At 43.2% G+C, this 27284-nt stretch overlaps 1 protein-coding gene across 2 annotated transcripts in view; it reads left to right on the forward strand.

Moving 5' to 3' along the window:
* The window catches only part of CUNH19orf38 (chromosome unknown C19orf38 homolog), a 30279-nt gene extending 3271 nt beyond the window's left edge, over positions 1-27008 (forward strand). The window contains exons 2-9 of one of the 2 annotated variants that reach the window (XM_089656340.1): positions 1308-1343; positions 10724-11023; positions 13146-13196; positions 15251-15343; positions 15431-15455; positions 18098-18138; positions 18472-18521; positions 21640-27008. In XM_089656340.1, coding sequence (XP_089512466.1) covers positions 1308-1343; positions 10724-11023; positions 13146-13196; positions 15251-15343; positions 15431-15455; positions 18098-18138; positions 18472-18521; positions 21640-21741 — 698 coding nt within the window. In that variant the 3' untranslated portion in view covers positions 21742-27008. The remainder of the gene's footprint in view (positions 1-1307; positions 1344-10723; positions 11024-13145; positions 13197-15250; positions 15344-15430; positions 15456-18097; positions 18139-18471; positions 18522-21639) is intronic. The other variant, XM_089656341.1, reaches the window with a different exon arrangement.
* The last annotated feature ends 276 nt before the right edge of the window (positions 27009-27284 follow it).

The raw sequence follows: 27284 nt of genomic DNA on the forward strand, positions 1-27284 counted from the left end.
ATTAATTGGTTTACGTGAAAGTTATAGCGTTTACAAATGGCGGTATAGATGATGGGATTTTTTTTTCTACTTTTTTTTTACTAGTAATCTCCTCTCTGGAAATTTTTACTAGTAATGGCAGCAATCAGTGACTTTTAGCGGGACTGCGGCGGACATTCTGACAGTGGGAGGGAACTAACTTGGTGTCACTGACACCCCAGTGACACCATAAAAGCACTGACACTGTACTAATGCCACTGGGCAGGAAGGGGTTAATGTGAGGGGCAATCAAAAGTTAAATGTGTGCAGGGAGTGTTTTACTAGAGGGCAGGCGGTGTGTTCTTCACTGTAAACACACTGATCGGGATGGCTGTACTGTGCACAGCCATCCAGAGCAGTTTGCTCAAGCTTACAGGGAGGAAGATTGTTTGTAAACAAAACAAACTTCCTCCCCATCAGAGATGCTTGGTAATCACCAGCCGGGACCCGGTGATTGACATCCACAGCCACGAATGGAGGCGCGAGTAGGGCATGTGCACGGGTAGGGCGCGCACATCCCTACCCGGAAATGCAGAATCACGTATATATACGTGATTCTGTGCACAGGTGCCGCCCTGTAGCAGTACATCTGCTATAGGGCGGTCCTTAAGTGGATAAAATGGTTATAAACCCTTACATATACCCAGTGAAGTGACTGGCCTCAGGTGATACACAGAATTGAAACAAATCCTCCCACATAGGTTGTACCTGTTTATCTATAGCAGTCTGTCCCCTACATACATTCAAAGAATAGAATTTACACAAGATCTCTCAGCTCTGAAAAGCAGGGGACGGGGAGATGAAGTTACATCAGTGAGGAGAGCTCTGATAGCTGATTGGAGGGAAGGGACACACCCCCTACACACGGCACACAGGAACAGAGCTAAGGCTGTCAATCACAGGCTGTGCCCGCCCCGTCACCATTTTTCTCTTGGTGTCAGGAAAACTCATGTAGATTAAAGAGGAAGGGGACAGCAGACAGAAATGACACTTAGTACTCTGGATTGAGACAAGTACACACTATAAAGGATTAATGTTTTGTTCATATTTCATGTCTGATGTTTACAACCCCTTTAAGGTAATTATTTCATTGGTGCTTACTGCTTCTTTCATGGCTCTGTTTTACATTTGAGATTCTTGTTCTGTTCTTGTCTCTGCTGGCTACTGGCATGCATTTTGGTTGCAAGTGTCACAGTAAACTATGACAGCAAATAATTGTGCTATATTTAATTCTTTTTACACAGAGTATTCAATATCAAATCGTTTATTCACAAATGCTTTTCTTTCAGGATTAATTGGAGTTGAAATTATTATGGTCAGCTCAGGTAAGTGATGCACACAGATGATGGAGTTGTTCAGTGTACATGGGGAGTGAACCAATTTTATTACTAATGATAAATGATAGAGGTGGTGTTTATGGCCATCTGGCAGCCCATACCTTCCTGCCTGATTTTCTCCCATAGTTTAGAGATCACCCGTGACCTGGAGTAAATATTCAGAGCTGCAGCTAAATCTTAAAGCAGAGTTCCAATCACTCTGTAAAAAAAATAAAAGTCAGCAGCTACAAAAAGCTGCTGACTGTTAAAAAAACAGCCACTCACCTGGCCCACGATCCCACGGTATCCTCCCCGCAGCCCATTTCACCGGCCGTCCTGTATTCCAGGCGCCGGCATCTTCAGTATGGGCACCCGGCTGTGACAGCTTGCGGCTTCACAGCCGGGTGCCCACTGCGCATGCACGAGTAGCACTGCGCTTCCTGAATGGCCCTGTCGTCTTCTGGGACCTGTCACGTGTCCCACAAGACTACAGGGAGGGAGGGACAGAGGACACCTTCCACTTCCGATCGCCTAGGCAATCGCAGCGAAAGTGGGAGCTGGTACCTGTCAATTTCGGGTACCCACTCGCCAAAGGTGCCAATCCTTAACCATTTCAATACCAGGCAATTTTACACCTTCCTGCCCAGGCCATTTTTCAGGTTTTCAGCGCTCTCACACTTTGAATGACAATTGCGCAGTCATACAACATTGTACCCAAACTAAAATTTTATCATTTTCTTCACACAACTAGAGCTTTCTTTTGGTGGTATTTAATCACCGCCGGGGTTTTTCTTTTTTGCTAAATTATCAAAAAAAGACCAAAAATGTTGAAAAAAACCCACATTTTTCTTTGTTTCTGTTATAAAAGTTTGCAAATAAATAATTGTTCTTCATAAATTTAGGCCGAGATGTATTCTGTTATATGTCTTTGGTGAAAAAAACCCAAATTAGGATGTATTTTTTAGTTTTTAGGAAAGTTATAGAGTTCACAAACTATGGTATAGATCTGAATATTGATCAATCCTGAAGTACTGACGGCCAATCTAATTTCTTGAGGTCCAAGAATGTCAGAACAGTACAGATATCCCCAAATGACCCTTTTTGCAAAGTAGACAGTCCGACGTACTTCATAAGAGGAATGGCGAGTTTTTTGAAGTTGTATTTTTTTTGTCATAATTTTTCGGATAATGAAAAAATGCAAAAAATTATTTTCACTAAATTTTTTTTTTTCATACTATCACCAGTGCAGTACAGCATCATCATATAACTGGCATGGTGGTGATCAGGGACACTGACTAGTATGAAAAAAAAATATATATTTTTTTAAAATTATTTTTAATTTTTTATTAAATTTTTTTTCTTTTTTTTAAGATTTTTTTTCATATTTCACTATGTTCAAAGTAGTACAATGTTACCATAGTAACATTGTGCTACTTTGGGGAAGTGATCAGTATTTTATTTATTTTTTTTTTCTTACACAATTTGCTTATAGCAAATAATTACTTTGCTATAAGCAAGCATTTACCTGAATGACATAGATTCATTCAGGGGTTTTTTTTTTTTGTGCTTAGCTGTGATTTGGCCACAGCTAATCACATGACATGTGCATGTGATTAGCTGTGACCATTCACAGCTAGACAGTAGTATACAATGGATGGCATGAATGAAGCCATCCATTGTATACAACTGTCATGTGACCTGCTGTGATTGGTCACAGCAGGTCACATGGTACTGGCAATGGGGCCGATACTCAGATCTGTCATCGGCCGTGTCCGAGGTACACAGCCGGTGACAGATCGTTCCGCTGCGCAGCTCTGCAGGAGCGCAAACTGCGCATGTGCGGGAGGACACCATTTGGCGTCCAACCCGGAAATGCAGTACATTTTACCGGCCGCCTTTTGGCTATTGGACGGGCGTGTACTGGTTAATGGGGAGCAGGGGGACCAATCATTAAAGCAGAACTTCCCCTTTTGGGTGGAACTCCGCTTTAAATTCTGAAGTAAAAAATTAGTAAAGGTCCCTGCAACATTTCAGGAGACGATAAGCAGATGGCTATATCCCCATAGGACCATGCAAACAAGCAAACAGTTAACACAAAATACAAGATTGCAAGTAGCATTAAGTCAGTCCCTCTCCCCTCTATCCAAAACTAAAAAAAGTTTTGCCTTTAGTTAAAGTTCAAGTAACATCTTGAACGTTCACTTGGCTGTTTTCTGTATGTTCAACAACAATATGTGACAGAAGTTTTAGCTCTTCCCTATTCTCTTACACTGCAAAAAAAAAATACACTTTAATGGCAAGTTCCTAAACTACGACAGTGGAAAATATATATAGTTACATAGTTAGTCTAGCTGAAAAAAGACAAAAGTCCATCCAGTTCAACCATATAATTCATTTACAACTGTTTAAAGTATTACTGGTCCAATATTACTACTAATACAAGAGTATTTGTGCCTCTGATGGCATGATATTTAGTATTACTGAACACAATAGTTAATATATGGTACTCGAGTCTTCTGCCATTTTAATATATGGTCCTTTTTTTGGAGGATCCTGAACCTATTGGTTACCCACAGTCATTATTTTGGTGATAACAAACATATGTGGTCATTACAATTGGTAATTATGGCTTTCAGAAGCTTTGCAACCTGTGTGCCATTCTCTGTGGTTATTATGGGATTATCCATTTTCCTTTTTGTAATACAAATGTGCCTTTCAGGCTTAATGTTTCCCGTGCAGGGGCGGACTGACCATTTGGAAACTCGGGCCCGGGGTCAGTAGGGGGCCCTATGAGATGCCCCTGGTACCTTTTTCATAGGCTTTTTTGAGTTTGGGCAAGGGCACAGGGGCTGCATGATCCCCTATTGCCCAGGGGCCCCATGAGTTGTCAGTCCGCCCCTGTTCCTGTCTAGTTGTTTCCCATGTCTAGTTGTGAAGATAATGGTCAGATATCCTGACTCCTTTGACAATAAAACTCTCAACCTTTGGTCTGCTTTATAAGGATACTTACCCTTCCCAACAGGGAGGTAAGGAAGGTCAGGTTCATTCCAGTAGCACCCTCCCAGTTCAGCTAGGGGGATCTAGAGTCTACTGGTTAGACAGGAGCTGGTTAGCAGCTCAGGTGTAATAGCCAGTGGGGTCAAATTGTGGCCAGGGCTGAGTGACTCTGCAGGTCAGCCCCTCTGGAATTTCCCCCTGCTCTGTGGCTTTTGAGGGAGAGCCTTGGAGGCAGTGGGAGGATCTGAGGAGTGGCTGGCTGCACTCTTAAGGGACTTCAGCCAATCCCCAACAGAAGACTTGGCAAGGGGCTGAGACTCCCTTCAAAGTGTAGGAGCCTGCTCAGTCGCAGGAGTGTGGTGGTGGGAGAATCGGGTAAAAGAAAGAGGAGGAAGATGTGATGCTGGAAGCGGAAGGCTGCTAGAAAGCCTAGTGGGATGGGGCCTGCCTGTGAACCTGGAGATGGAAAGGAGAAAAACTTGGAGCTCACTGGCCCCCTGAGCGAGGGCCACCTGTATGACCGGGAAGGAGCAATCCAGTTGATAGGCCTGGTAGCAGCAGCCAACCCGCAAGCAGTACAGGAGAGAATCTGAGTGAGTATACCTGCACCCCCTGGGCTGTTAGGAGCCCTCTGGTGGGAAACCAGATTAGCCCCCTACTAGTGACTGTTTACTCATTTATATTTCAATCTTTCTATTGAAAGGATCAAACATACAAACCGACAGTACAAACACATGAAAGATATTGAGCTTCTAGGAACATAGGGGACATTGGCTTCATACAGAGAGATTGAGGAATTGAACATTCTATACATATGCTGTTTACTCATTTAAAGGGACAGGAGCCAGATCCCCTGCTCAGTAAAAGTCTCCAGATTGCTGGGTGAAGAGTTCATATAGGGTCTGGGGTGGTACAACTAGGAGATGCTGGCTAGCACTTCAACAGAGACTGTGTTGCAGAAGAGAAGTTTGTAATTAGTTCCAAGAAATTGGTCCTCAGTTATGGGTTCCCTTGGGCATCCTATACTCCCTTACCCTATCCCAGTTCAATACCCTCAATTAAATACAAAACAAAAGCTCAAGGACTGATGTCTGACTTGGAACACAACTTTGTGTGGAGAATACAGATTGCCTGTGCAGGACTATAGGGGACCTAATTCACCAGCAACCCCTAAGGGGGTAGTGCTACTTAAGGAAGCCAGTTTGCATCAGAGTGCATGCTTTCCACTGGTGTTAGCGCTCAGTGAGCTATATAAATGGGAGCACTGCAGAGAGAAGTTGCTGAGTGGTCTTCAGCTAATTTCTGTTGACCTCCGACCTGACCAGCCAATTCTGCCTTTCTGTGTATGACCTGGCTTGCCTTATGACCTGTCTCTAGACCTTTACCTTCTTGTAGTGACCTCAGGCTGTCTTTTGGACTCTGCTTGTACTTCAGCTTTTACTGACCTTGGCCTGTGTCCTGGAATCCTGCTTTTCCTCGGCTAGTGCCTTGCACTTGTTTCCTGCTCCGTGGTCCACAGTCTTCTGCTCCATGTATGTGGCAGCCACACAGATCCAGTGCTGTCAGCACCTCCAGCACTCATGCCACTGATCACCCTACCACTTCTTGTCATCATCTTTAGGTGTGTTGGGCAGGAGGTTCTATACTAGCTCTTTCATCTACTTGGCCTCTACGAGGTACGTGATAGTAATGCCATTGCCTTCTTTGACCAATGTTCCCAAACTTTGCATTTGCATATGCTTAGTCCCCTCATGCCAGTCCCCCATGTACATCTGACAGCACTAGGCTTGGTGACTGATCGTTTGGGTACCTTGTGCTGGAACCAGAGGAGGGTGTGCTTACGCTACTTATACTCCATATGTTCTGAACTTTCTATGGGTATGGAGCAGGGGTGGACTAACAACTCATGGGGCCCCCAGGCAATAGGGGATCATGGGGCCCCATGTGTCCTTGCCCAAACTCAAAAAAGCCTATGAAAAAGGTACCAGGGGCATCTCATGGTGCCCCCTACTGACCCCGGGCCCTCGGACAGTGCCCGAGTTTCTAAATGGTCAGTCGCCCCTAGTATGGAGACACTTTATGGTACTTTGCACACTGGGGTTTGTGGATAATGGGGAGAAGAGTCAGTTTAATATTTCTATTAGGACCAAAGGTTTGCTGTAAATTAAAAATGTACTTTGGTATTAACATTTAAAATGACTGTTCAGCATTCTCCAATTTAATTTTTTCAATGCCAGAAGCCATTAATTAGGATTCCTGTGCACCTGTATATCATCAGACAGCATGTGTAGCAGTGAAGATGCAAAGCTGATGCTACAGTCTCTCTATTAACTAAGCCCCATTCATCCTTGAGTGGTCTGGCTGTAGACATCCTGCTGTTCTGAATGCACATGGACTGCACACAGGCAAATGAAAACAAAGCCATGTTTACACTGGTTTGCATGCTTTCAGATCACAGGAAAAGAAAACGTAGAGCTAAGAGATTATATTTGCAAAACTGTGACATCAGTCAACACAAGCGGACAGATGTCTCCATACACAAGTGGTGCAAGATAGATACAACATTACTTGAGTCATGCATTGCAATCTTCCTCCCATTTTAATGGACGGATATGGCAATGTGAAAGGTTTTCTTCCTCTTTCTCAATAGAAGGGGAAACGATGGTCATCTGCTGTGTGGAGGTTTTCCATCACAATAGAACATCTGTGCCTGCCTTGAAATACTTGTCATTGCTATGTTAATAAAGTGGGAATTCCCGGTTACCCAGTGATGATTCCAAGCAAAACAAAATGGAGATTTACCACTTTGTGGCATATCTTTTATTTAGATTATGAAGCTCTACAGGGGTTAGATAACAAAATGGAAACAATACTTGATTTGCAGGTGTGACAGTGTTGACATGTTTCACGTTAAAAGCGGAAGTGATGTAACATTCTTTTGCTTCCACTGTGTGATGAGACACCTATCTTACAGGTGGGAAGGTTCACTTTTGTCATTCGCTGCATGCGCTGCTAGTAATACGGAGTCATGTCAGAGCTTACTGAGTTTCAAAGAGGGTAAATGTGTTGGTGCTGCTTAGCTGGTGCCTCTGTGACTGAAGTTGGCAATTTATTTGCTGTGTCTCAAGGTACAGTATGAAAGGTTATGATGGCATATACAGCTTTAGGGAAAATGTCGTCTGATAAGCATTAGCGTGGTCGACATGGTCCACTGACCGAAAGTGACTAAAGGACATTGTGCAGGATTGTGACCCGGAATAAGAAAACAACTGCTGCAAAAGTGACTGCAGAGCTCAATCTCTGTCCTGTGAAGACTGAGTCTCGTGAAGACTGAGATTGAGCTCTACAGTCACTTTTGCAGCAGTTGTTTTCTTATTCCGGGTAACAATCCTGCGCAGTGTCCTTTTGTCTCTTTCAGTCAGTTGACCATGTTGACTACGCTGTCCTGACCCTTTGCCTGTTTCACCACGACCTTGCCTGCTAAATTTGGAACACGTTTTGCTTCTGCTTGAGTGTACCCAAGGGTCACAACCTGGGAGCCGCCCACAACAAAGCCCATCATCCCTTGCTCTGGTTCCTTAGGCCCTGCACAGCCCTCAGAACTCTTTAGGGTCTACTTTTCCCTGGTGACACAGATGGTCCACTACCTTCATGACAGTCTAGTAAGGTTCCTGTATCAAAGTCATTGGCTTTGGACTCATTAGAGATTCTGGATGTCAGAGTTGCCAGAACAAGTTATAATGATCACTTTTCCAAGCTTTCCCAGTGCTTGGTCATGAACAATCTGATCAGTAAACATGGCCAATCGCAGAAGACATGTCCAGAAACATCTTGCATTTAGGCTGTAACTTGCTGCATAGTTCTGTTCTTCAGCATGTGTACCGTACAGGGGTGGACTGACAACTCATGGGGCCCTCGGGCAATAGGGGATCACAGGACCCCTGTGTCCTTGCCCAAACTCAAAAAAGCCTATGAAAAAGGTACCAGGGGCATCTCATGGGGCCCCCTACTGACCCCGGGCCCTGGGACAGTGCCCGAGTTTCCAAATGGTCAATCCGCCCCTGGTACCGTACTTTCTGCTTGATGTGTCTACGGTGAGAAAGTAAGTTAGAGAGGTCAGTACCCACCAAGAAGGAGGCTAGTTTAGTATTTGCATTAGGGCCCCTAAAGCTAAACATCAAGCAAAAATTTATAAACAGAGTTAAGGTGCATATGTAGGAACTGTTGTGTCTGCCAGCTTACCAAGACCTCACTTTTCTACTTTGCTATTGAGCTCCACAGCATGGTCACAGGCCCGCCCTCAGCCTACTGATTGGATAATGAAGCAGCAACAGCCCATTCAAAAGGTGATGCCTTAGATTAGGGAGATGCCTTAGATTAGGGAGATGTGCAAAGTGGTTGGCTCACAGTGCTGTCCCTCCCTCAGCCAATTGAAGTCTTAGGGCTCATGTACACGGAGCATTTGAAAAACTTTTCAGACTGCTGAAAACTGACTGCTAGAAAACATAGGTTAAAAACGTCAGTTTAGCCGCGTTTACCTACCACGTTTATGTGCGTTTAGAAGCGTTTTTAAAAGATAACCTCAGGAGACCCTCCCAAATGCCCAGAATGCACTAAATAATTAACTATTTCAGACATTTTGTGAGAAATAGAGAGAGCAGAAGCAGAGAGAGCAGTATTTTCTGATGGATGTTACAACTGTACCAAAAGTGGCTCGTTAAACATGCTTGGCACTGTGGGAGGAGCTACATACCCATATGAAAGAAACATATATTTGAAATATATTTTCAAAATATTCCTCCCAAATATATATATTTATATGTATATACTGCATTTTGAAATTAGTTTTTTATATATTACAAAATATGTGAAAAATATTTTTAAAAATATATATTTTTTTATTATATGCTTCAGATTTTTTTTAACATATAAAAAGTAATTTTAACATATATTTTTACATTTATTTGTAAATTCATTCCAAAATGTAGATTTTGTATTTTTAAAGACATACAGTGTATTTGAAATGTATTTTTAAAAATATTTTTCATACATTTTGTAATAAGTGCAATAAGGAGATATTTACCGGTGCTCTCTGAAGGAATGACATGCCTGTGCCATTCCTTCAGAGCTGTGTGCGGTAAAAAGTGACTTCCGTGTGTATGCGAATTACAATTCACAATACCACAGGACAACTGGACACCCTCCTCCAACTTCAGCCGGGTACCCTTCAGCGAGCTCTCCAGACTGAAATTCCCAGACTAGACTTTGAAATAGGCCCCTCCAGCTATGCTACAGTTGGAACCTTGATGACACTCAAGCAGTGTTCCAGCCGACTGATCTTAGGGGCAGAGCCCCCTCAGGCTAGGAACTCTTCTCACAAGGCTGCACCCAGGACCCACACAGCTCTGCCTCAGGCCTCTCCAGCCATCTACTAGACACACCGCTTCCTCAGACCTCACCCTATTTATGGGCTCTCCAACCACCTACTGGACACACCTCCCCAGGGATTGGCTGGACCCCCCATAAATATTCAGACTGCTCTTCTGTCTTTCATCCCACTGTGATTGTAGAACTCTCTAGAATACAGGGGAAATAATTAGATCAGCAGACTGTGAAACACTAAGCAGACTAAAGTAATTAACAGCTGCTCCACTGGCTACCGAGGAGCTTAACTAAATGTACCTAACATCCTATAACTAAACTAGGAGGGCGCTTGTCAGGAATGGACTTGCCAATAATGGTGGGACTCACCTGCCTTGTGGGCTGCAGTACCAGGGCTGGCCAGCGGGTGCTCTCAGCAATCAGAGACTCACCCCTGCAGTCAGCCAAACACCTGAAGCTGATTGCAGGGGTTGTATTTAAGGAATGGCCAGACTCACAGTCAAGGCCTTGGTGTAAGTTTTCCATGGGCCCCTGTATCTTATATCCTGTATTCCTGTTCCTGTCTGACTTGTTGCCGACCCTGCCTGATCCTGACCTCTGCTGACTTCTCCTGCTTGATCCCTGGCTTGTGACCCTGACCATTCTCTGCCTGACCCTCTGTACTGCGCTGCCCGTGAGTTACTGAACCCAGCTTGTGACCCTGACCACTCTCCCGCCTGTTCCTGGTACCCCGTTTGCTACTGACCCGGCCTGCCTGACGACTCTTGCATTGTATGTATTGTTATCTGTGGGTGGTTTGGTTTGTTTGCACTGTGTTTATGTTTAGTTTTGCACTGCGTTTTGTATTGTTAGTCTTAATAAATTATATTGTTTATACCATATCTGAAGCCTGCGTTTCCCTGTGTCAGTCCACACACCTCTGGTCATACCCGGAGCCCTGACAGCGCTGCACCATGAAGATATGAGGAATACATTGAAAATTGAGAACCTTTGTCTTTTATATTATACAGATGATCTCCCTGCACCACAGTTGACCTCACAAGCATCTTTTGTCTACAAGGATCAGCCAGTGGTCCTGAATTGCACAGCACCCAGCAATTACCCAGAAGGCATCTTCCATCTTTATTGTGAAAGTACTAAGTACTGGGTAGAGCAAAAGTCAGCTCCAGAGACTAAGACCAGTGTCACATTCACTCTCCAACCTCCGGCAACTGATGGCACGGTAACATATTCCTGTGTGTACCGTTGGTGGGAGAAGGACAAGGAAAGGATATCCCAGCGCAGCAATGTGGTCAATGTGACTATTCTGGGTGAGTGTCATGCCCCGTGACCACCAGCATTCATCCCTGACTCTCACTTATACAGTTTTCATTCAAATTAGCTACATAGTTACCATGATCACTGTAGAGTAGGCATAACATCTGCTTATACCTTTGTTTTCTTTATGTCACCTCTGCATACCTGAGATGTCCCCAAAACCCAAGGAAATTCATTACTTTTACTGACTTGGAGCTGCTTTGAAGGAGACCTAAAGGCCTTTTTTTATTTAATTTTGGATAGAGTAAGGGATGGTTATAACTCCATCAGATTTTTTTTGTCCCCTGTGTTCCCTTTCCCAAAACAGGAGGTGAGAGGAAATCCCTCCAAAGTGAAGGAATCCCTGGTTGTCACCAGAACTAGTGTCCCCATTGCAAGATTTCCCTTCTTTTTCTATTCTGGTGACAACACTAGATATGTGATTTCCTTTCACTTTCACTCTCTGTGATGATGGTAAACAGGACAAATAGAGAAAGTGAATCTTTCTAAGGGGGGCACAGACAGCAATAAAAAGCTGACAGAGGTTCTAATCCCTCTCTATTCTATCCAAATTTAAAAATGGCTTTAGTTAGACTCTAATACACTAGCTCTGAATTTATTTATTTATTTTGGAAAAATGTAAAAATATAGTGAGCGCTCTCAATAATTAGCAGCTGAACATTCAAGGAAAACGCATAAAAGTCCCAAGAAATATATATATAAGTAAAATGCAGCGCTATTAATATATAATAAATGGTTAAATAGATAATGATAAGACACAGTCCAGTGAAAGGTGCTCGTTGATTCCCGGTGCAAATGGTAGAAATGCGCACTAACCAGAAGCATATAGGTAATACGCATGTGAATAAATATCCTGAAGATTCCCCTCTCCTTTCTGGTCTGATCACGGGAATAGCTGGAAAGAATGAAGATCAAGCGCCCTCGTGTGGTGAAGATGTGGTCCAGCTGGTCAGAGAAATCTTTGCCGAAGAGGAGCAGGAAGAGTTAAGGGATTAAAAAAGGAAACCGCAGGATACCGTTTTGAACTGAAACTCCTGGAATGCCCTGAGTGATTCCTGTGTCAGCTCCTGAGAGGGGGAACTACATCTTGGCAAAGATTTCTCTGACCAGCTGGACCACATCTTCACCACAGAGGGCGCTTGATCTTCATTGTTTCCAGCTATTCCCGTGATCAGACCAGAAAGGAGAGGGGAATCTTCAGGATATTTATTCACATGCGTATTACCTATACGCTTCTGGTTAGTGCGCATTTCTACCATTTGCACCGGCAATCAACGAGCACCTTTCACTGGACTGTGTCTTATCATTATCTATTTAACCATTTATGATATATTAATAGCGCTGCATTTTACTTATATATATATTTATTTATTTTATTTTGTCTATTACAGGTATTAATATATTGCTGACAATTTACACAGCTCTGTACATATTCATTGTACATCCACATCAGTCCCTGCCCAGAAGGAGCTTACAATTTAAGGTCCCTATCCAGAGGCGTCCCTAAGGTTGGTGTCACCCGCTGCGGTAACACTTGGTGACACCCCCTCCGACAATCCCCGCAGAATGGATCGGATCCGTGGATTGAGCATAATGGATCGGACTTCGATCCATTATGCTCCCCAATCCGCCGATCCTATCCATTCTGGGGGGATCGTAGGTTTTCTTTACAACTTACCTTTTCGTGGACCCCTTATAGGTTGCATGCTGACGATCCCCGCAGGATGGCTCGGATCTGCAGATTGAGCATAATGGATCAGACTCCGATCCATTATGCTCCCCAATCCGTAGATCCGATCCATCCTGCGGGGATCGTCGGCTTGCTTTACAACTTACCTTTTCGTGGAGCGGGTCCAGTGTCACCCCGTGTGGTCGGTGTCACCCCGTGCGGGCCGCATCCCCCCGTACCTGCCTCAGGACGCCACTGTCCCTATCTCACTTTAATATATACATGTATTAGCCAATTTAGACAGGAGTCAATTAATTTGCATGTAACCAAAACTGTATTTGGATTTATAATTCAATAATTTTTCACTATCAGACTGCATATTTTATACATTTTCTGATAAACATGTCTTTTTTATTCCTAATAATAATATATAACTTCTCTTACAGATGAGCCTGCAACTACAGATTCATCTAATGCCTTACAGGCTTCTCTACCTGGTAATAAATTAACTGTCTCTATTGTGGTTTATTGCACTCAAGTTCATAGGCTTTGACACTGTTTATATATATTTTTACTATTGATATCTATTGAAATCTTAAAAAAAAAAACAACTTTGATACTATACTGCACCTATGATGCTGCCATTAGATGGTTATATGGGCTATAAGCAACAACACAACAGAAACTGTTTTCCTTCGTGCTCACTGTTTGACTTGAAAAACTATACAGATTTGCATGTGCTTTCTGTTACATACTTGTTGAATCTCACTATTTACAATGTTTATGTCAAGTGTATCCTAATAGTACTTGCTTTTTTGAAAATTCAGTAAGATCTTTGTAAAATAAAAAACTGAACTGAGCAGGGGGGCAGAAGGAGGAGTTGGAGGCTTGGGTTCGAATCCCACTTCTGACACCAGATTGCAAGGATTCAACCTATGTCTGTAGCCCCAGTCCTCATTATTTCCACCCTCAGGCCTGGGACAAATAAAGCTCCAGACACCGAAGTGTGCAAGCTAAATCTCTGAAGGTTTAATGCAAAACAAGAACGGTTATACAGAACTCAGTAGGCGTTGCTTAATCTCAGGATGACCAATGAAACATTCCATTCTTATCAATATAATTATGTGAAGAACAGAAACTGCAAATAGTTGAGGGATATCATATAACGTAGTTCCGTTTACAGAAAGGAAAAAAGTCTAAGAAAACGAGAGAGAAGTTACAAAACCAAAACTAACTGTTCACATGTCTAGAAATGGAGGCATTATACAAAATGGATGCCAGTTAATAAGACATATTTTCTTACAGGAGTCATATATTTGCTTTATTTAATTTTGTAAATTTCAGATTGAGCTATTGAGTGCTGCATTTTTTTTTTCAACAGGGCAGCTAAGGATAGACAGGTAAACATAAAAAGGAGGCTAGGGCTCCCCCTGTTGGCTGGAAAAATAAACAGGAAATATTCTTGTGCAATATTTTATTTCATATTTACTTGCCAAAAAAATAAACTTTTACACTGGCCATAGACAATGGATGGCATTGGCATGGATTATGTCTGATTTCTGATTTGGTGTCAGTCTAAACACTCAGCAAGCACTCCCTAGAGCAGGGCTTGAAAAAGTCGCTCGCCCGCTCGACAAATGCGAGGAAAAATTCCTCTGTGGCGAGCTGCGAGTGGCTGCAAGCGGTGAGCACAGATGAAGCATGGAGCGACTGCACCTGATCTCCAAGCCTCATTGTGAAGCCGAGTTCCGGTTTACAACTTCCAGTTTCCAGCTTCTGCGGCACCGCCGCTGAGGGGACAGGTGCAAGAGAGGTCCGCTCTCTTCCGCTGAGAGGAGACACCCTCTCCACCGCCGCGGGGGACTCGGGGGGACAGTAAGTACTGTATACAACATGTCCTATCACTATAATGGAGTACAGGGGAGCTGGGATATACATTACTGTGTACAGTTTTATATTTTGGACTATTTATTCTAAAGAAAAATGTAATTTCATAAACTTTAAGGGGGCGTGGTTGGGGGCAGGCCGGGGTGGGGTTTGGGCAGACCAGGGGTGGGGTTGGGGGCAGACCTGGGCAAGGTTGGGTGGGGCAACTGGTGGAAAGTAAGTTTTGTGATTGGCTAGTAGGTCTGGACTCGAAAATTTAAACCCCTGCCCTAGAGTACAAATATAGATGGCCTAGAATGTCAAACCTTGTCAGTTTCAACACACACTGTGTGGGCACATTCTACTGTTGTCATAGTCAGAAGACCCGCCCTGATATCAGCCATGCCTCAAGAGCACATCGACAGTAAATTTCCGGAAAAGAAGCTGTAGGACATCAGTAGCAGTGAGATTTAACAAACAGTTATAAAAGATGAAGGCAAATAGTTTATTAAAAATGGCAGTTGTTTTTGATACACAATGTATTAGCATTCATTTAGAATATATATCTACTTTAATATCACTTCTACAGATAATAATAATGAAAATAATAATTTACTTGTACATCTACTACTGTCACTTTTACTTATCATGGGAATTGTCATTTTCCTTTTGCGATTTACTGTAGTTCCTTTGTGGGTGATACTCCTGGTCTCTGGGCTCCTTGGTTTTGTGATTCTGGTAGCTTCTGTATCTCTGATTATTTGTTTAATACAAAGAAGTAAGTATCCTCAGTATGTATTTGGATTTTGTACATTTCATCATTTGTCCTCCCTGTATATAATCTGATTTATTTTATAATTGCTAGGTAAACAGAAGAGGCAGGAACAGAGGTAAGTTCAGGTGACAAAGGTACTTCTTGTCCCACACAGTCATTTTCAGGGGCGGGCTGACCATTTGGAAACTCGGGCACTGCCCGAGGGCCCGGGGTCAGTAGGGGGCCCCATGAGATGCCCCTGGTACCTTTTTCATAGGCTTTTTTAAGTTTGGGCAAGGACACAGGGGTCCCATGATCCCCTATTGAGGGCCCGGGGTCAGTAGGGGGCCCCATGAGATGCCCCTGGTACCTTTTTCATAGGCTTTTTTAAGTTTGGGCAAGGACACAGGGGCCCCATGATCCCCTATTGAGGGCCCGGGATCAGTAGGGGGCATCATGAGATGCCCCTGGTACCTTTTTCATAGGCTTTTTTGAGTTTGGGCAAGGACACAGGGGCCCCATGATCCCCTATTGCCTGGGGGCCCCATGATTTGTCAGTCCGCCCCTGGTCATTTTAGAACTGATTGAAACCAATTAAAGATTGTTCGCTTTTCATTAAATAGAAAGATTTTTTTTCCCTGTGTATGTGGGAGGGGAGGGTTCCCACCCTTTGCTGATGGATCTCTCTGTTCATGTATTGGGTAGGCTATGGCCTGGTTCTCATACGCTTCGGCTTGTAAATACCAGTCTGTGTAGCATAGCCATTACTTAAAGTTTCTGTAATCATCAAGAGGCTTTTTTGGAACTCTTCCCATGGATGGCCTCGGGGCAGTAAAAGCCATCAGTTGAGATATTTTACTTGCCCATCTAAAGCAGGGCATGCAGCCGCTCAGGGCTGTACACAGCAAAAATGAAACAGCATATCGCATTAGCCCGTGTAAGTGTATGAGGCTGCTCTGCAACTGCGGTGCGACATTTACACCCTTTTCAGAGGGGCGGCAAGAACTACTAAATACCTATGAATGAGTCCTTAGGGTATGTTTCAGCTCCAGTCTGAGAGTGTCAAACACAGATGTTAAGCTGGCCATGAATGAATCGAATCGCAGTAGGTTCAGCAGGGACTGGCTGAGATTCGATCCATCTATGGGCAGGCTGGTTGTACTGAAGAGAGTCCATCGACTGAATTCAGTACAAACAGCCAATCAGATTTTTTGCTTTCAATCACTGTCAGCTGCTAGCAATAATCATTGTGTTCTGCCGGCAGGGAAGGCTCCCTGACAGCAGAACATGATAGATCTGTGGGAGGGATTCCCCCCATCAACACTAATCTGAGGTTGCAGGAAAAAAAATTGCATCATCTTGCTTAAAGCGGAGTTCCACCCAAAAGGGGAAGTTCCACTTTACTGCTTTGTCCCCCGCTCCCCATTAAGGATTGGCACCTTTGGGGAGCGGGGGGGGACGACAGGTACTCGCTCCCACTTCCGCTGCGATCACCTAGGCGATAGGAAGCAGACGTTGTCCTCCCTCCCAGTAGTCTTCTGGGACATGTGACAGGTCTCAGAAGACTACGGGGCCATTCACAAAGCGCAGCACTTCTCATGCATGTGCAGTGGGCACCCTGCTATGAAGCCACAAGCTGTCACAGCCGGGTGCCCACACTGAAGATGCCGGCGCCGGGGAGAGAACACGGCCGGTGAAACCAGAGGTGGTGAGGACACCGGTGGACCGGGGGGCAAGTAAGTTGCTGTATCTTAAAGTTTTTGTAGCTGCTGACTTTTTTTTTTTTTTTTCAGCTGGAACTCCGCTTGAAGGCTGCACTTACTGTACATCTGTGTCGTGTGAATGCACTTTTGTTTTTTGCTCATTTTGGCACTACATGCGTAGGGCAGCCTGTTCATTTGAATTGGCTCTCCTGCTTGCAACAAAGAAGCACCTGCACCTACTTGGGTGTTTTTTACCAAGCATTTTGGGGTGTTTGCCACATGCCAAAAAAACACGCATCTGCTGGCCACATTTGGGGTGCCATTAACAATGAATGGCACCGCAATCGCTATGTGCATTCACAGAATGCTTAGATATGAATGAAGTCTAAATGTTTTAAAACTTAAAAAGTTTTAAAAAATGTTTTTCTGCAAAGAGAAACGTTATAACTTACACTTTCAACCACCTGTGCTGCTGATCTCCTTTGTCTCCTAGCGCTATACTGGCTTTTGCATTGGACATGCTTCCTAGTGTGGCAGATACCTGGTCCCTCACTGTGCCCTGTGGTTCCTTCTGCTGACCCCTATGTCACTATCGTGTTCCGTGGTGATGTAGGGGCTGGAAGAATAAACCACAGTGTGCAAAGTGGAATCCGCCAATCCGACACTACTAGAAGTGTTAAAGGTGTTGAGGCCAGGGTAGCATTAAAGACAATGGAGATCTGTGGCATCAATATGTAGGAATAAGTATTTAGTCTGTTATTAAGTATTTAGTCTTTAAAGTTGGATGAAAATGTAAATGTCATGTACATGATTGCTATACACATTTTATTCCATTTACATAAGCTGATGATCTGAATGCTTTTGGAGAGCACTGGTTGTCATCAGCATATGATATATGGTTGTGGATCTACGTCCAATCAGGTGTTGGTTGCGTTGGGTGTGTTTGCAAAGGGAGTGGGCATAAGATTTTACTGTTTTAGATCTCAAATCAATGGGAAGGATACAGGCTTGTCCATTCTGTAAATCTATAATTTGTTCCATTACCTGTAAAGTTTCTACTGTTTCTAATCTACAGGGATAAAGAATCTATCTGGATTAATCAAGATATGGCAAAAGGTTGTTTCAATTATGCTCCTTCACTCCTTGTCTTGTTATCTCTTCCCTTCCTGCTAAGCCTTCATTGTATTTCCTCATCACTCAATTCAGTTCATACATCATCTTCATTCACAGATCATTCCTTATCCTCACAATTTATGCTTGCTCATAGTTTATTCCTGTTCCTCCACACTCCATTCTTATGACCATTTCCTCCTTCACTGGTATTCTAGATTTCCTCCTTCACTGATATTCTAGATTTCCTCCTCTTGTCTTAGTTCCTGACTGCTGTCCATGGTACTGTCCCTGTCTTACATGTATAAGAGCCTACTTTTATTTCTCTACTTCTTACAGACTGGACTCTGAGCCGTAATAACAAGGTCTTTCCCATGGTGAGCTCTCCAGTACGTCTGAATTGCAATATTATTTCTACCCATATACTATGGATTGTAGCTGGAACCTTTAATACTGTGTCCAGCACGTGGAAAGTCTATCAAACCTTGAGGAATGAATATTGTATGGAAGAGTCAATGTTAAAAAAAATACTTGATGTCTGCTTTGGTCAAAAGCAACTAGTGATGAATGCTTGCCTAAAGTTTATTGACCTGTGTAGTGAATTCTCTTTTGAGGAATTCCACGGAGGACATTAGGGAGATAATGGGAAACGTGAATGAACTGAATTCCCTTTTCTGATAACCATCTTTATTTGGTCAAAGTGTGGACAGAGGATCTGTTGCATACAGAGCAGTTGTCATAGAGTTTGGTGGGCCAAGGGGTGACAGCCAACTAACAGATGCCACAGTAGTGTATGCTCACCGGCCAATTTATTAGGTACACCTCGCTAGTACTGGGTTGGACCACCTTTTGCCTTCAGAACTGCCTTAATTCTCCATGGCATAGATTCAACAAGGTGTTGGAAACATTCACAAGAGATTTGGATCAATATTGGCATGAGTTACTGTTCCCTTTCTATCATCTCGATCCAGTCTGCCCATTCTCCTCTGACTTCTGACATCAACAAGACATTTTTGTCCACGCAACTGCCGCTCACTGGATATTTTCTCTTTTTCGGACCATTCTAGAGATGGTTGTGTGTGACAATCCCAGTAGATCAGCAGTTTTTGAAATACTCATACCAGGCAGTCTGGCACAAACAACCATGCCACGTTCAAAGTCACTTAAATCCTCTTTTTTCTCCATTATGATGCTTAGTTTGAATTTCAGCAAGTCATCTCTACCACGTCTAGATGCCTAAATGCATTGAGTTGCTGCCATGTGATTGGCTGATTAGCAATTTGTGTTACCAAGCAATCAAACCGGTGTACCTAACAAAGTGGGCAGTGAGTGTAAGTCCTCAGTCAGATGGTGAGAGCAGACAGTGGTAGAGTCAGCAGGCAGAAGGGTTATATTTACAAATGGCTGACAATAGCAGGAGGTGACAAGCCAATAAAAAAGAAACGCATAAACAAATATACAAGTACAAACACAATCAAGATGAACAATCACAGGAGTAATTCACTGCATGAACAGTCAGGTAAAAGTCAGAATCAGGCAAACCTCTATCCAGCCTATGCGCAGACAGATTACTGCATTGATCAAGCACAAGCTGAATGTTCAGCAGTCTGTTAAATACTGCTAATTAGGGCAGGAGTGCACTTCAGAGACCTGAGCTGTAATACTGAGTAATGAACAGCAGATGGCAAAGGCTGATTGTTACAACAATAGTTTTTGTTAGTGAATCCTTTCATCCAAAACCTTTATTAGGAATCATGGCGCTGGATTATGGGTGGGTGTTTGCAATAAATGGTCTATGGACTCAACATGCAAGAGTAGAAAATGATCTGTTCATAGTCACCACTTTTTTGCTGTTGAACACTTGTTGAATATTCTCATGTTTATAAATGCCAATCACCAGCTACACTATATTGCCAAAAGTATTGGTCCAGCCCTCCAAATCATTGGATTCAGGTGTTCCAATCATCTCCATGGCCACAAGTGTATAAAATCATCACCTAGGCATGCAGACTGCTTCTACAAACATTTGTGAAAAAATGGGTCGCTCTCAGGAGCTCAGTGACTCCAAGCGTGGTCCCGTGATAGGTTGTCACCTGTGCAATAAGTCCATCCGTGACATTTCCTGGCTACTAAATATTCCACAGCCAACTGTTAGTGGGATTATAACAAAGTGGAAGTAACTGAGAACAACAGCAACTGTTAAAAATGACAGAGCGGGGTCAGCGCAAGCTGAAGCATACAGTGCACAGAAGTCACCATGTGTCTGCAGAGTCAATAGCTGAAGACCTCCAAACCTGGTGTGGCATTCAGACTAGTACAACATTGCATAGAGAGCTTCATGGAATGAGTTTCCATGGCTGAGCTGATGCATCCAAGCCTTACATCACCAGGTGCAATGCAAAGCGCAAAGCCGCCATTGGATTCTAGAGAAGTGGAGTGTTTTCTGGAGTGATGAATCACGCTTCTCTGTCTGGCAATCCAATGGACATGTTTGGGTTTGGTGGTTGCCAGAACGGTACTTGCCTGACTGCATTGTGCCAAGTGTAAAGTTTGGTGGAGGGGAGATTATGGTGTGGGGTTATTCTTCAGAGGTTGGGCTTGGCCCCCTAGTTCCAGTGAAGGGAACTCTTAAGGTGTCAGCATACCAAGACATTTTGGACAATTTCATTCTCCCAACTTTGTGGGAACAGTTTGGGGATGGCCCCTTCCTGTTCCAACATGATTGCACACCAGTGCACAAAGCAAGGTCCATAAAGACATGAATGAGTTAGTTTGGGGTGGAGGAACTTGACTGTCCTGCACAGAGTCCTGACCTCAACTTGATAGAACACCTTTGGGATGAATTAGAGCGGAGACTGCGAGCCAGACCTCCTCCCCCGACATCAGTGCCTGACCTGACAAATGTGCTTCTGGAAGAATGGTCAAACCTTCCCATAGACACCCTCCTAAACCTTGTGGACAGCCTTCCCAGGAGAGTTGAAGCTGTTATAGCTGCAAAGGGCGGGGCCAACTCAATCGCGGTTATTACTGCAGTAAAGTTGACTGCTACAGTGATTTCCAGCTTTTCCAGTGGTCCATCAGGTATGAGTGATACTTACACTGTGCCAACATGGACCAATATATGTATGCGATACAGATCATACCTGGGGTTAATCTTTAAGTGGTATCAGCACATTATTGAGACCAGAGCTGAAAAAAGGGGGTTGCCCCAGGCGCCACATTGAGGGGGCACCACTGACTGTACCCCACAGCTGCCGGGTGCATCTATACTGTACTGTATATGCTTCGGTAGTGCCCGCCGGTTATTTGACATCTGTCATCTGGAGAGGAAGGGATGTACTGAGTAACAACCAGCAGATTCACATATTTATATTAGATGCATTTAAAACGTGTTTAATGATTTTAATAAGTGCATTATGTAGTGAACGTTTTTTTTTCACATTTGCCCAGAGCACTGCTTTAATCCATTTAACCGAATAAACAGCTTATTCTTTTCCTTTAAACCAGGAATCCACCACAGAGACTGAGATGTCCCATCCGTACTTAACCTATAAAAACTCCTATACGTACAATGGATCTGCAAATCCTTTCAGCAGCTTCAGAACATGACCCAACTACTCTTTCATTTCCAAGTCAGGACTGTGACCTCTTCTGACCAAAGAGCAAACTCTGTGATCCATGGACGATACCTACATTTTGTGTTCTTGTTTGCCTTTTTATTTGAATGTCAGTTAAGGGACATTTACTGTTGTTCAAAGCCTGAAGAACTAAACGAGACATGCCCTGGGCCTTGATGTGACATTTTAAATGTGTAATTTATTCCATACATTATAATAAGAAAAATGGATTTCAGTCTTAAAATATGTTTAAGAATGATCCAGTTCGCTGTAAAAGGGAAGAAAAACCTTTCCTGACCCCTTTAGGGCCCATTAGGATCTATGTGTGTGGGCAGAGGTGTGTTTTTTTTTTTTTTTGTGCTAGGCAGGTGCATTGTCATGCATCATCGTGCATTTTCTTTCTGCAATGACATGCATCTTGACATGTGTTGCTGTGCAATTTTGAATTTAGAATTTGGAGTAGATAGGGATAACAGCCATTGACCACGGTTTGTTACTACCTGTTGCCAATGCATCAAAATGCATGTTATATGTTTTTTGATGCACTGCCATTGGATTCCATAGGCCTTCCACTGCATATGACATGTAGGCTAACAGAAAGGGAGAGAGGGAAGGAGTGTAGAGTATGGGAAAGGGAGGTAGTGATGTGACGGAAGGTGAGGAGCACACTAAGGCAACAAGGGACCAATGGACAACAAGCATGGAGGAAGATTTTCCCACCATTCTCTTTTTTAGTAGGTTAGAACTTGTTAGGCTTTGGGTTCGTTGTATCGGTGATTGGCTATTGGGATCAGGTTTTACTCGCAGCTGTGGTGGCTCCCTGACAGTGTCAAAAAGGAATCAAACTCACTTGTAAGATTGTATTTAGGCTGATGGGTTGCTGTATGCAATGGCCACAGAAAGTATGCTTGAGTTTCATGGGAGTTGAAGAGAAGACTCCCATACTATGGTAAGGTTTTGAAATTTAGCAGCATGGTGTGACCCCCCCCCCCCTTAAGTTGGTGTACAGTGGCTTGGTGGCTGCTATGGCTGACCAACTGTTGTAATTTAGCGGGCTCTGTCAAGGACCTTGATTATTAGCTTTATGCCTTCTGGCCTAGGCCAGGCCTTGCTTCCACCTGGGCTTGCTACGTCACAGCTATCCAAGGAGGCAGTGTGTTACCAGGTGTGATTTTCTGCACATTCACACAAATGCCACATGGACTAGATGTGGCCATGTACCAGGAACTGGTGGCATTTGTGCACATGCATAGAATAACGCTGTATTGCACCTATGTGCTTCTGGCCTCTCCAGGTCCCAAATATCTTTTAAAGCCTGGCAACGTGCCTGTGCAATATATAGGGTTTTGGAAGATGGCAGTGTGGAAGAGGGACGGGGGAGGGCATTTGATGTGGTGGGGAAGTTCCACTTTAAAGTAGAAGTCCAGTCAAAATCTAAGTATGCCTAAACTTGCTCTCACATCCAATCTAACTATCCTGTAAAGGGAAGATGTCTATACTTACCTATGCTGAGAGCGCTCTGATCCGGTCATATGATTGGCTCCCAGAGCCTGCTTCAGTGTAGAGGAGGGACAGCCGACAACGGATACCCCATAGTAACCCATATGGAAGAAAAATATATTTGAAATATATTTTTAAAATATTCTACCCAAAGGTATTGATATATATTTGAGATGCTACAATTTTGGCCATATTCAATATATTTCAAAATATATTTCAATAAATATATATCTATACAGTATACTGCATGTTGCATGTGTTTTTATTACAAAATATTTTAACAATATATATTTTTTTTAACATACATTTCAGATGTACTGTATGTCTTTAAAAATACAAATCTAAATTTTTGGAATGCATTAACAAATATATGTAAAAATATATGTTAAAATGACTTTCTTATATGTTAAAAAAAATCTGAAGATTAGATTTAAAAAAATATATTTTTTTAAAAATATTTTTCATGTATTTTGTAATATATAAAAAACACATTTCAACATACAGCTGAGAGCTCACTCCTGTGATGGTGGAGGTGAGCAGTAACATGTAGACCTCACTTAGCAACTTCCTGGGAGTATTCCAGTCAGGCTTCAGGAGGTACATAAATGGCCTACACCTATAGCAAGGGGATTATTGAACTTTAGTCAGAGCTGCACAGTTTATTTCTATCTACAGACACCGCTTATCTGCATAGGCAGCTTTTTGGTAAAGGTGAACAATCCCTTTAAGCTTACATAACTTATCTAGCCAATAAAGGGTATCTCTTACAGAATAACCCATCAATTTTTTTTTTTCGCTATCTGTGTCCCACTGGGGAGACTTCCCTTCACTTCCTGTCTCATAGCCAAACAGGAGGTGAGAGAAAATTCCTCTAAAGTGAGGGAAATCTTTGTTGTCACCAAAACTAGTGTCCCCATTGGAAGATTTCCCCTATGCTACTGTTCTTGTGGCAAACCAGCATTTAGGATTTTCTGTTACTTTCGGTCACCAGGACGTACAGAGAGGCTGAATCTCCTTAATGGGAACAAATATGGCATTCAGAACCTAACAGGTGTTCTAATCCCTCTCCACTTCATCCAAAACTTTAAAAAAAAAGTTTTGCCTTCAGTTATATTTTAAACTCCAGACTTTCTGTAGGGAACCAAAAGGAAAGTGTTGCTGAGCTCAGCTGACAACCAATCAGAGCAGAGGATCCGCGGTGTGGGTCTTTTTATTTAAAGACTCATAGATGAGCTGGGAGCAGCTAAAGTGAAGGAGAAGCAAAGTTGGGTCAAATATTGGAGACTTGACTGCACTACTTCTTTGTATCCTAATCCCTGGGGGAGTGTGCCCAGTAGGTGGTTGGGGAGTGCATAAATAGCCTGAGGCTTGGTGCAGTGGGGTTCCTGTCCAAGAGGAGAAGTTCCCAGCCTAAAGGGCTGCTGCTCTCCTATGCAGTCCAGCTGTGCTTCCACACTTGTTCATGGAAGTCCCATCTAGGCTAGAGCTGGGAGGCTTGTCCTAGTTCCCAGCTGGGTTAGATCTGGGGGAATCTATTCTACTGAAACTTGCTGGAACTAATTGAGGGATTGGGGATTTGGTCTGGAGAGCTCACGGGATAAATGTCTGGCTGATATTGAAAGGAGCATCCAAGACGTTTGTGAGTGTGGACCTGTCTGTGAGATCCTAGTGACTGTGTGCTGCTACTATCCCTTGTGCATCAGTGTCAGCCCTTGCTCAAACTTTGACATTCCTATGGTGTCCCAGTGTAACTCAGTTTCTTAGTTGCTACTATAGAGACTGTGCTAAGAAACTTTAAGAAGTTTCCTTGTGTTACTATTTTTTGCAATGGGAGTATCCCACCGCTTCTCTATACCTTGTCCATGTTCAACTTATAATAAAGCATCAAAAAAGAGACAGAAGAATGACTGAGATTGTGTACATGGCTGTTCATACATCAGCTTGGGAAGAGAACCTTGAGACTACTCTGGCCCTTTCGGTGGTGAGTGATAAATGAGTATGGATGATTTTTGGAGAATAAAGATATCCTTTAGTGTCACTTTAACCTAACGCAGTGACCAGAGGAGGTTGTGCACATGAAAAAAATGATACTCCTTATTACAGGCAGTACTGCCTCCAAACGTGACCCATTCAAGTGAATGGGGCCCAGTGGTGTATTTTTATTTTGTGCTGCCCTAGGCAACACAAAAATCAGGTGCCCCTTGGGCAGCCCCCCTAAATGAGAAAGAGAAAAAGAGAGAGGGGAAAAAAAGAGAAAGAGGAAAAAGAGAGAGAGAACAAAGAGAGAAAGAAAAAAAAGAGAAAGAAAACAGAGAGAGAGAGGAAAAAAAGAGAGAGAAAGAAAAAAAAGAGAGAGAAAGAAAAAAAGTGAGCGTGAGAGAGAGAAAAAGAAAGAAAGAAAGAAAGGGAAAGAAATAAAGAAAGAGAGGGACAAAGAGAGAGAGAGAGAGAGGGAAGAGGGGGATAAGGAGAGGGAGAAGGAGAGAGGGAGAGAGAGAATGAGAAAGAGGGGATGAGAGAGAGAAAGAGGGAGAGAGAAAGAGAAAGAGGGGGGAGAGAGAACTAAAGAGAGATAGAAAGAAAAAAGTGAGAGAGAGGGAAAAAGAAAGAAAGAGGGAGAGAGAATGAGAGGGAAAGAGAGAGAGAGGGAGGAAGGAAGGAAGGAAGGAAGAAAGAAAGAAAGAAAGAAAGAAAGAAAGAAAGAAAGAAAGAAAGAAAGAAAGAAAGAAAGAAAGAAAGAAAGAAAGAAAGAAAGAAAGAAAGAAAGAAACGAACAGATGTTGTACGGTTGTTCCCGTCACCTGGCAGTCATAGAGAAGGATGAGCTGCCAGGATCCACTCCTCCATCCACAGCTTCTTCCTAAACTCCTGTCATAGGAACTGTGCTGTGGCCGGATGTCTTCTCTTCGGCTCCTTGGGGATCTTGCCGCAGGCAGACCCTGAAAGAGGTGGGGCTGGAGCATGGGGGGAAAAAAATCACAGATATCACCCAGGGGGAGAGGAGTGGAGGACAAGTGACAGCTGGGTGGTTGTCAGCGAAAGGTGGCGGGGGGGCAGCACCGCCACCCCCCTTAAAAATGCCGCCCTGGGCAAACCCCTTGTTTGCCTCTCAGTAAATACGCCCCTGATGGAATCACACTACGACCATGGTTGCAGCACGGTGGTGCAGGCTTTTCTAGTTCAAAATAGGCGTTGAGGTGTTATATACTCTCCCACCTGCCTGTCAATGGCCCTCTTAAAAAGAATCCATCGTGGATTGCTTTTTAGAGGGGTAGCTAGAGCTGCCAACTATGTAAGCAAGCCCTAAGCCCACTGTTAGTGGCGATACAGAGGACTTTGTTATGTTGCTCTTAGCAACTATTTTGTTTTTCCTTCTTAGATTTCCACTGCAGGCTAGGAAATGAAACGGTGATGATAATTGATTGTCATGGTAACAGATACATAAAATACAAGCAGATGAGAAGCCAACAAGAAAAATGCTTCCTCCGGGATGGGAAACAGATTGGCATAAGTGGTTGCAGGAAACAACTTTACAGCCGTGATATTGCAGCTTCTGTGGTTGTACTATCAGGATTTTGTGGTTTCCTGGCATCATGCAGCTATTGAGCAATTTGTTATCTGGAAGGAGGAACATTGTCCTGTAGTCATGATATATGCCAAAAATGTTTACTTGGTTTCACACTTTTTTATTCTCCTGCAACTCCTTTTGTGCTTATAAAGTGGAATTAAACAGTATGAAATAAAACATATTTTAGAATACCAGAGACTCCTTGGCAACCTTGGTAAATAAGTACAATTTCAGAATAAGGAGGGGTTATCAATTTTTTTTTTTATTAGGATTCATGGTTTTATTTGAGCTAAAACAACACCATGGTATAACTGCATTGAGCTGGCCATATACATGGCAATCACAAGTCAGTTTGTAAGCCGTGTACTGGGGTGGGCTCCCCAGGATACAGTGAAGTCACCAACGAGGAAAGCAACCCCAACACCAGCTTTTGCCACAACAGAATTTTACTTAGATGTGGCAAATAA

This window comes from Staurois parvus, unplaced genomic scaffold, assembly GCF_062004578.1.
Source record: "Staurois parvus isolate SC_StPar_1 unplaced genomic scaffold, SC_StPar_1.0 ptg000900l, whole genome shotgun sequence".
NCBI classification, from domain to species: Eukaryota; Metazoa; Chordata; class Amphibia; order Anura; family Ranidae; genus Staurois; species Staurois parvus.